Below are 11,124 nucleotides of genomic sequence, written 5' to 3' on the forward strand. Positions count from 1 at the left end.
TGTAGAATGTAGGTTATGTTTAGCAATAAACAATTGATCTTTCAAGATATATTTTATATGTGTGTGTGATTAGATGGACCTGCCATTGTATTTGGCCCAATAAATGTCAAAATACGGACAAATAATAATGCAAGATTTCAATGTAACGTTATCGGGCAACCAAAGCCTATTGTACAATGGCTTCACAAGCGTCGATATCTCAGTCGTACTTTGCCTCGGTACCAAGTTGAAGAAACAGATGGAGCTCACTCACTGACTATTAGAAATGTAAAAGAAACAGATAATGGACGATACACCTGCTCTGTTATCAATATATATGGAATTGCAACAAGCTCTGCAAAGTTAACAGGTAAATGAGTGTGCTTTGTGTGATAAAATGCGCATGCGTGTGTCGCAGTGGAGGATCCAGATGGGAGCGCTCGAGGCGAGTGTCCCTATCGGTCCAATCCATTGCCTGTCAAGGCTGGGTGCTTAGTTTATAGCAGCTGAACCGAAACTAGACAAAAGCATGCACCAGACATGCTAGAAAAGTTAAGTAGCTTGGTTAGTAAATACATATTGTTATTAGTAGTCGTTATTTAATTAATTTGTTATTGCACGCATTCATGAAAAATATTTCATTGACAGAATTAGCAGCCACTGAGAGAATTCTTGTAAATTTAATTAGTTTAACGTTGCAGGCTTATTTGCGTTATTGCATGATTTTACATGCATTTTTATTCCGTTCTTATAAATTAGCAGCCAGACGGAATTCTCATTCAGTGTTATATCCCGTACAATTATATCACGTTTTGAGAAATTAGCAAGAATCGAGTATCCCAATGTATGCAAATATGTATTGTTGCATAAGTAATAATAGTATGCAGTTTTAATTTATTATCAAGACGTGTATTGATAGTACAATATGCATATTTACAATATGCGACCGCTGAGCGTCGCGTTGCGTACGTCGCGTCGCTTGCGTCGCGTTGCGTGCATCGCGTCGCTTCTGGTTACATCAGGTCTGCATACTCTCGTCACGTCTGGTCGCGTCGTACAAATTCGAATTGTATACATGTATAAATGGGTCGAATCGACGCGATGCTCGACGGACGCGATTTCCGACAGAAGCGACGCGCTCCACATGACGTGTCAAAATATAACCGAGTTGAGCGTCGGACGGCAACTGTGGACGTGGTTTGAAAGTAGCAACTAAATTTCGCCCAATCACAGCCAAACATAAATGCACATGTGGCTTCGGTGAGCGATGAGTTTTGATTTCGGCGCTTTAGTTGACGTTGAGCTGTCTAAAATTGTGTAGGGAACTGTCCTTGCTTGTAAATGATCAGCTGCTTGATGTACAAAAACCCGCGTACAAGGGAGAACTCGTACTTTGAGCAAGCTGTGTTTTCAAGCAAAGTTCTACCAGTAGAAATTCGAAGCACGACATGTCAGATCAAGAATTTATGCAGCGACATCTACGGCGACCGATGAAGTCGTATTGTAAATGGTAAACGCGTGCGACGCAACGGGTACCACTCCTACTCAATTCGACGCGAATCGACACTCAAGAATTCGCTTAGTATGTAAATCTAGCTCTAGATGGTTATTATCTATTGCTGTCGACAACCAAGGTGCAAGCTCATTAGTATTGTGTGACATCCTCTGCTGTGCACCCTGACAATGACGTCTCAGAATTGGCAGAGATGTCTCCAGCTGCTCAATAGAAAGTAAATGATAGCCATTAGACAACAGAAGCACGCTTAAGGTGCAGTCGCTACTCATAAATAGTGACGTTACTATTGTAGCTCATGAAGCAAAATTTTCGCTCGTCGTAGCAAAAACGATCTACTTTGTAACTATATTTTCTGAAGAGTCATTAGAATGAGCATAAAGCATTTGTGTTAGTTCATTTGCGTTGTATCCACACGGGAACGTTTAGCGTTTAGTGCACTCTTTTGAAAATAATTACTCGATACCATATTATTAGTGCAAGTGGCAACAATTTACTGTTTCTAATTAACTAATCTAATGAAATAAATTGCAACGTAACAAAATATGTTACCAGTCCTTCTCCTTGCGGTTGCAACAAAAAGCACGTGATAAAACACGTGGAGTATGCGCGAGGAGAAGACTGAGATACGAGTTTAATAAATGAGGTGGTGTTGTTATGTAGTCGAGCCAACGGTCGTGTCAAGCAGCGCAACAGTATTGGAAGGTGAAACGACCACTATTGGATGTTACGATTTCGACTATTTTGTCATTGCTTGGAAATTCAAAGGGTTAATGGTAAAAGATGGTCCGCGGCATACGTTACGAGGCGATAACCTCACTATCAGCCAGGTTATACGATCAGACAATGGAACGTATGAGTGCATATTAGGCAACGAGAGGTACAATATCTCAGCGAATGCTACTCTCACTGTTGAATGTAGGTCATGTTTAGCAATAAACAATTGATCTTTCAAGCTACATTTTGTACGTGTTTGTGATTAGATGGACCTGCCATTGTATTTGGCCCTGTAAATGTCAAAATACTGAAAAATTATAATGCAAGATTTCAATGTAACGTTACCGGGCAACCAAAGCCTATTGTACAATGGCTTCACAAGCGTCGATATCTCAGTCGTACTTTGCCTCGGTACCAAGTTGAAGAAACAGATGGAGCTCACTCACTGACTATTAGAAATGTAAAAGAAACAGATAATGGACGATACATCTGCTCTGTTATCAATATATATGGAATTGCAACAAGCTCTGCAAAGTTAACAGGTAAGTGCGTGTGGTATGTGTGATAAAACGCACATTCGTGTATCGCAGTGGAGGATCCAGATGGGAGCGCTCGAGGCGAGTGTCCCTATCGGTCCAAGCCATTGCCTGTCAAGGCCGGGTGCTCAGTTCAGAGCAGCCGAGCCGAAACAAGACGAAAGCATGCACAAGACACTCTAGAACAGTTATGTAGCTTGGTTAGTAAATTTATATTCTTATTAGTAGTCGCTATTTAATTAATTTAATCAATGCATGCATTCATGAAAATATTTCATTCACAGAAATAGCAGCCCCTGAGCGAATTCTTATAAATATAATTAGTTTAACGTTGCAGGCTTGTTTGCGTTGTTGCAATTGTTTACATGCAGCTTTACTCCATTCTGAAAAAAATTAGCAGCCGGACGGAATTCTCATTTAGAGTCATATCCCGTTTAATTATATTTCGTTCTGAGAAATTAGCAAGAACCAAGTATCCCAATGAATGCAAATATAGGTTGTTGCATAAGTAATAATAATATGCCGTTGTAATTTATTATCAAGACGTGTAACTCCGAAGAATTTTTAGCTAGATCATATTCTCATAAAGAATTCGTTTAGAGTTATATATCGGTCAATGGTATCCCGTTCTGAGACTACTGATTGCTAGATAGCTAGAACTCTTTTGGACGCCGCGGTACTTTGAAGACATTGCTGCCGTTACAAGGAACAGGTGTATCGAACTTTGCATCTATTCGACGCGAATACCGTTCGGAAATATATTCGAGCAGCATGAACTTGGAAGTCATGTGCATTTACGTCCTTACCCGAATAACCCATTCTCTGTATCTACCTCATGCTGGCTCTCGCCATTTCGTCAGTCCCGCTGAACTTCGTCTTTTCGAGCACGTTGTCGGTGTTGCAGGAAACGGGTGTATCGAATGTGGCAGCTCTTCGACGGGTGTAGAGGGGCAAACAACTCTAGGGTTAGTTAAAACCCGGATATAGGCAAAAATATCTTTTCTTTCCCGATGTCGCTAGCAGTAAACGACACGCTCTACGCGTACCGTTCGACGTCGGGAACGTGCAGTTCAAATCCGATACGCCATTACGGAGATATTCAGGCGCGACCGGAGAAGGGTTCGAGACTGGTTCAATTGGCTGGAAGTCGCGTCGTCGCGGGTTAACTACGGAATACGACGACTGCTTCACTTTGGACCTTCGTCATTTCGGCGTGCGCTGGTCACATTCAAAAAGAATATATTTTTGTGATGTGCTGTAAATGATACGTATGAAATGTATGGAGTAACGTAGATAGACGGTAAATGTCATGTATGTGACAGTTGTTGTGTACGCGAGAGGTATATCATGTAAGGAAGTTGGTGATTATGTGGCCACCTATCTTTTCTGACTAAGTATACGCGATATAGTTTAGACAATATATCAACTACTTCTTTACATGATATACCTCATGCGTATACATAACAACTGTCAAACGCACGACATATACCATCTATCTTCGTTACAACATGCATTTACCATCTGTCTACGTTACACAATACATTTCATACGTGCCATCTACAGTACATCACACACACACACACACACACACACACACACACACACACACACACACACACACACACACACACACACACACACACACACACACACACACACACACACACACAAAATGGAGAAATGTTAAGCCTTCCACGTCTTTTGACGTCGACCTTGAGGCCAGTTGGGGAGATAGCTCTCTCTGCCTCTAGACACACGGCCTCCATGTGCTACGTAGAGTCCTGAAGGCAGCGCTATAAACCACTTGGAGTTTGGCCAGAGTCATGCAGGGGCACTGGCAATGGCGCAGCTCTGGTACTGGACACCAAGGCCTCACGTACCCGTCTGCTGCATGATGTTGCTGCCAAGCCAGCGGTCTTGTAAATCCCAGTCAATGACCAGCTCCCTATTTATACTCCTGAGTCGATTGAAGCAAGTGTGGGTGGGTTTCTTGCTCAAGGACACACGCACACACACACACACACACACACACACACACACACACACACACACACACACACACACAAACCTACAGACACACACAGAAACACACACACACACACAGACACAGACACACACACACGCACACACAATCACACAAACCCTAACACACACGCACGCACGCACGCACGCACACACAGACACACAGACAGACACACAAAACACAGACACACACAGACACAGACACACAGACACAGACACACACACACACACACACACACACACACACACACACACACACACACACACACACACACACGCACACACTCACACAAACACTAACACACACACGCACACACACACGTGTGAAAGAAAGAAGATTGCGAGAGAAATCCACTGTAAGTAGTTAAACATAATAAAATTCTGATACGTTTGAACCCGAAGGCAGTTTTCAATCATGTATAACCGTCATATTTATAATATATAATATAATATAAGTATAATATACACGTTGTCTGACTCGGCTAAAAGAAACAGATCGTCATGGCCATTTGTAAGTTTGCCAAAAAATTTCGCTAACGGTCTCTCTAGCAATTTGAAGGTAAAGCAAGAATCGTATCTAAATATTTCTACTAGATATTATGTGGGGTGCATGGTTTCTGTTTTGGTGACTGCCAATGCTGATGCTTTTGTGCATACATATAGAGTAGTTATTCTTTTTGCAGTGCTATTGTTTAATTAAGATGCAATCTGATGGGACCACTGCTACGGTATCAGAATATCAACATCACTTTGTTGGCATACTTAGCTATTTAACTAAAGCCACACCTATTTGTCGATTTTATGCGCTTCTTTTATCGGAAATACTTGGATCGGTCATTGAGTAGTCTATATTTAGGTAGTTTAGAAATAGAAACGAAACAACACGGTTGGGAGAGAGAACAGAGAGTATAAGTGTGTATATTGAAGAGGGTATGCGTACGTGAGTTTGGTATTTGACTATGTATGTTTTACAGTGTGTATAATATGTGATGAGTGCGTGGTTGGTTGCGTGCGTGCGTGTGTTTGCCTGTGTGTGTGTGTGTGTGCGTGTGTGTGTGCGTGTGCGTGTGTGTGCGTGCGCACGCACGCGTGTTTGTGCGATGTACCTAGATTTTATATCTCATTTTTGTTGATAGCGGTTGATATTCCATGGAATGTTAACAAGACAATTGTTTATGGTCAAAACGATACTTTGGGAACCAAAGTATTAGGAGCAGACATTTTCATAATTCAATGGACTAAAGATGGCAATGCCATAAATTATACGGACAACAGCAGAATAACTAAGAACACTGATGGGACCTTGCTTATCACAAAAGCAAGCTTTGACGATTCTGGTGAATACGTTTGGACATCTGTGTTTGGTTTGGATCAAATTAATCAGCGTATTTCTGTAACAGTAAGAGGTAAAATGCAATGTAAATACATAAATCACTATTTTTCGTTTGTTCCTCGTCCTGTTTGTCTGTTTGTTTGTCCAAAAGATGTATTTTGTGTTGCTTTCTAGGTGCACCATATGCACCAAGTAGTGTCACTGCAAAAGTAAGTGCTGGAACTTTAGGAAATACATGTAGCTCACCTTTAAGAACAGCAATAACTGTAAACTGGACCGAACCGAGGTTTGACGGGAACAGCCGTCTAATTGCATATGAAATCTATTGTCGTCTTGTTGGAGAAGCGACATCGACAATCACGTATGTCAGTAAAGTTAAACAGTCAGAAATGATGCCTTGTTTAACTGCTGAAGGCAAATATGAAATTACTGTATTTGCATTGAATCGTCTTGGACAAAATGGGTCAGAGCCTTTCTTCCTGAATTTTCAGCCTGCCTTATTTATTAGCGGTAATTTGATATATTTATGCGTCAAATTAATGTAGTAGAGTTAACAATTGATTGATGGAAGTTACAATGTTTAACACTGAACTAAAACGTACTCTACTGTGCTATAAGTTGATTAATTACAGATGACATTAAAATACTGCTAATTGTTACTGTAGCCAGTTGTTGCACTCTACCGACTTTACCAAATGGAAGAATTATTGCGAATAATGCCAGTTTCGAAAGCACAATCTCATTTTCTTGCAATGTTGGCCACACGTTGGTAGGAGAAGCTACTGCCGCATGCACTGCAAATAGAACTTGGAGTCTATCTACACCTACCTGCGTTAAACAAGGTACAATAAACAAATTTCTTTGTATAATAGTTTGATAAAAAGAATAGATTATATTATATCTAATTATTAATTCAACTTTTTAAAATATTTATTTATTTAAACTCATTTGTGACATAAAATTTTCAGATAGCTAGCTATAAAGTAGGTCATCAGTTGCTTACTCATAAAGTTTTTTATATGATAAGATTGAATGTAAATAAATAACTTAATCAAAGCTAATATTTCAAGTGGACAGCGTGTTGACGTGTATGATTAATCATATTTAGGTTTGAGTTGCTTGTATTTTGTAAGTAACTTTCAACATATAAATTTAAGTTTAATATTTTAGACAACGATATTAATGTCTTGGAAAGTAAATCGTTTTGTGCAACTCCAAAAAATGTAGATTCAAATTGTCAAAGTAATTGAAAAGCGGTTTCTGCTGAAATTTTTTCATGAAAAATTTGAAGTTGCCGAGTCTAAGCATTAGGTATATTTTACTCAAACAGGGTCGATACAGTTTACGTATCAACTCTAATTGCAATTTTACCCAATTACAGTTAATGATTTTGCAATGTATTATTCAGGCTTTCGGATAGTTGTTAGTAGTGCTACAAAAATAAATGCTTTGAGGCTAAACGATGGCAGTTGCGTTGATTGCAACCGTTTCTACTACTCTCAAAAATTTGAGTTATTTAAATTTATCATTTCAAGATAATTTCTTTAACCGTTTAATCACATTTACAGCTACCGCTCAAACCATGGCCCAGATCGAAACAAAGGTAATTGCGCTCACCGATGGAGGGATAAACGTTGCGTTAGATCTTATTTTTGTGATGGGCACGTCAGCAAGCATTACTCGACGACAATTTGATAAATCCTTGAAACCGTTTCCAATTACGTTTGCTCGACATTCTACCGTTTCGCCATTGCCTACGAATGTAGGAGCTATTGCATTTGGCTATAACATACACGTTATATCAAATCTGACTGACCGTATTGGCGATTTCAATCTGGCGGTTAGCAAGTTTGTTTATAAGAACGGTGGAGGTACTAATACTGGTCAAGCACTTTTACGTGCAATAGAAATGTTCAAGATATCTGGGAGATCAATGACATATACAAAGCGAATTGTGATTTTAGTAACCGACGGTTACAGGAACATGGGTCCAAGCATTGCGGCTACCGTCGAAGAGTTGAAAAAGAACGCAATAGAAGTATTCGCTTTTGGAATAGGATCGGATGTTAATGAAGTGGAGCTACACGCACTGGCGTCTCCACCTAGTGACAGACACGTCTTCGTGGTCAGATCGTTCCGCTTGTTTCGTTACTTTACGTTAAGCATCGTTTCACGTAAGAACGAATTTACTTTAGATTTACAATTAATTAAAATGTTGTCTAACTGGAGCTTGTGCATGACAGAGCCAATAAGAGAACAGTGTGGTGTCTCTGGATTTCCTGGGTTTCATCCTCGAATATATGGAGGAGATAAATCGGCATATGGTGCGTGGCCATGGATGGTGGCCATTTATAAATTGAATTCTTCTTCAATTTGGCAATTCTCTTGTGGAGGTACTCTTATTAACAACCGATGGATCGTTACGGCAGCTCATTGTATTTACAACGAACGACGAACTTCTAAAGAAATAGTGAGAGTTCAACTTGGCAAACAATATTTGTATCTAAAAAATCCACACGAACAGACTTACACAGCAAATGTCAGCACAGCAATAATGAAACGATATAATCCATTCATGTTGGACAATGATTTTGCTTTGCTGCGTCTAGACAAAAATGTTACCTTCAACAGGTTTGTTCGACCAATCTGTTTGTATCAGGACCCCATTTACTACCAAAACTCATCAAATGTCCACGTTGGTCGCAGAGTTATTGTTATTGGATGGGGAAGATACAGTTCATCTCACCTTGCATTATCCCCAGTTTTGAGAGAGGCTACAGTTACTATACAAAATAATTCACAGTGCGATCGACTCCTAGGGTACAGAAAGCTTACAGACAGCATGTTATGTGCTCGAGGCAATAAGGAGGATGCTTGTTACGGAGATAGCGGAGGCCCCATGATGTGTCAGGATGTCAATACCAACCGGTTTTTTCTTTGCGGAATAATCAGCTTTGGATTTTCCGCGGCTTGCGTTGCAGGACACGGTGTATACACAAAACTTACTAAGTTTGTGCCTAGCGTCATAATTCCCGCTGTAGGTAATGATTAGAAGCAGCTTGAATGACAACACACGTGGCGTTATGAACATGTATGTCTCAGTTAGAAATTACCAGTGTAAGCGCTATACTATGCATTGATTGGGACAAATTGCATTAGCTAAAGTAAGCAATTGTTTGTACTACGTGACGCTGTTATGTAAGTAAAAACTAATGTGATGTTCTCAACTCTGTAACGCATCATGCGAAACTGTTTTTGATATTACAATATGTACGACTTGATATGCAGTAAAAGCTGTCTGAATCACCATTTTCGTTTCGCAACTTGTACAACTATGGATGTTGTAGTGTAGATACAGTTACTTATCTAATAGTTTTGTAGTGTGAGAGAATCACTAAACATTTGAACACACTTGTAATTACATTGGATTTGAAACAGCAATACCGAATTAGGGTAGCAACTGTTACGGTGCACATGAATCTAAACTGAAACTTTAACAAGCGAACTTGCACCAAAGCGAACGTTAAACAGGAGTGGGAACGGAGAAAGGGTTTGGATTAGATGCAGCCCCTTGCATATTGAAATTTATTTGTGCTACTAACTTTTGTAAATCTGTTTACGGTCTGGCAATCGAGGTAGTTTTTGCATACTGGTGAAGCCTGACATCAGCGGTACAGTCTCCTTCTCGTGAACATCTTTCTACGCCACTGACGGTTATGTCCAAAATCGACATACACGTAGTTAACAGCTGTGCGCGTGTGGCGCTTTGCGCTGCATGTAGTGCCAAGGCCAAATTTTGCATGGCCAAAGCAACGCAAACAAGAGTTGATATATCTAGAGCATACACTCTCCATGTTAGTAAACAAAACCAGTTCCAGATGGCGACGGTTTACACTGTGGATTTGCGCATCCCGGATATGCGAGACATCCGCGCAAATATTTTTGCAATGACGCAACATTCTTACAATGATTATTACTGCCATACAGATCTGGCTGCTCTTTCGTCGTGTCAGGACAACAGAACTTGTCTCTGAGTTTTCCAATTCAGCATGCATATAAATCTGGGTGAATGCGGTACGCAGCTGCTGATTTCTCTGATGACGGTTTTATCCTCGAGCCAATTATAGTACCAACAAAATAGTAGGTGACAAACATGAAACTGCGGTGGGCAGTCATCTTTACGTACGCGAGCTACTGTCATCCAATGGTATGAATCCGGCAAAATGGTATAAACTACTCATTATCTCCAGACAGTCCAGAGAAAAGGAAGTATCCCATGTGGAAGTGACTCTCTCTGGGCAGAAACTTAGAAGATCAAAGTGTTGAAAATACCTTGGAGTTATGGTTGATGATCAGGTGCAATGGGGCAACCATACTGACTGGGTGTGCTCAAAAGCGTACACACTTCTGAGAGGCTTTCGTCGGGTGAAAAGCTCACTTCCGAAAGATCTCAGACAGCGTTTTGTTGGAGAGAAATTACTTCCTCTTCTGGAATATTGCAATGAGATATGGGATACTGCCTCAGCAAACCTAAAAAAAGATAGATAAAGTTTTCAATACTTTGTGAGATTGAAATTCGACGCCAATTTTGGCTCCAAAATCACACTCCTACTTGAAGACTTGCATTGGAGACGTCTACAAGAAAGACGAGACTTTTAAGCTAGTAAAATGGCTTTCAAGATCATAAAAAACATGCACCTTCTTCACTATTAACCATCTCAAAATCAAATAAAGAAGTGGGAGTTAGAAGTCACATACACCAGGACAATTGTTACATACCAAGACCGCAAAGTGAATGTTTGAAAAAAAGTTTCTCTTACAGAGGCGCCCAATTATGGAATAATTTGTCTTCTGTCCTTCGTCATGCACCATCTTCATCTATCTTTAGAAGACGCTACTTTAGATCTTGAACTCTAGTATATTCTTAACTTTTATAAATGTATATACTCTGTATATTCTGTTATGACAGGTCCCCTAGGAAGACCAGCCTTAGGCTGATAGGGCTACCTGTATAAATATATACA

General features: G+C 40.1%; 2 protein-coding genes across 4 annotated transcripts; both read left to right on the plus strand.

Annotated features, from left to right (window-relative positions):
* Window positions 1–2,177: 2,177 nt before the first annotated feature.
* Window positions 2,178–6,332, plus strand: LOC134189294 (roundabout homolog 1-like). The gene is made up of 3 exons (XM_062657529.1): window positions 2,178–2,410; window positions 2,476–2,751; window positions 5,904–6,332. The coding sequence occupies exons 1-3, from the start codon at window positions 2,266–2,268 to the stop codon at window positions 6,272–6,274; spliced, it is 792 nt and encodes a 263-aa protein (XP_062513513.1). The 5' UTR covers window positions 2,178–2,265; the 3' UTR covers window positions 6,275–6,332.
* A 104-nt stretch (window positions 6,333–6,436) lies between these two features.
* Window positions 6,437–9,382, plus strand: LOC134188811 (transmembrane protease serine 11D-like). 3 transcript variants are annotated; one of them, XM_062657015.1, is made up of 4 exons: window positions 6,437–6,610; window positions 6,766–6,942; window positions 7,669–8,424; window positions 8,494–9,382. In XM_062657015.1, the coding sequence occupies exons 1-4, from the start codon at window positions 6,490–6,492 to the stop codon at window positions 9,150–9,152; spliced, it is 1,713 nt and encodes a 570-aa protein (XP_062512999.1). In that variant the 5' UTR covers window positions 6,437–6,489; the 3' UTR covers window positions 9,153–9,382. The 3 variants fall into 3 exon arrangements, with proteins under 3 accessions (XP_062512999.1, XP_062512998.1, XP_062512997.1); XM_062657014.1 differs by having other exon boundaries at window positions 7,669–8,274; window positions 8,344–9,382; XM_062657013.1 differs by having other exon boundaries at window positions 7,669–9,382.
* The last annotated feature ends 1,742 nt before the right edge of the window (window positions 9,383–11,124 follow it).

This window comes from Corticium candelabrum, chromosome 13, assembly GCF_963422355.1.
Source record: "Corticium candelabrum chromosome 13, ooCorCand1.1, whole genome shotgun sequence".
NCBI lineage: Eukaryota > Metazoa > Porifera > Homoscleromorpha > Homosclerophorida > Plakinidae > Corticium > Corticium candelabrum.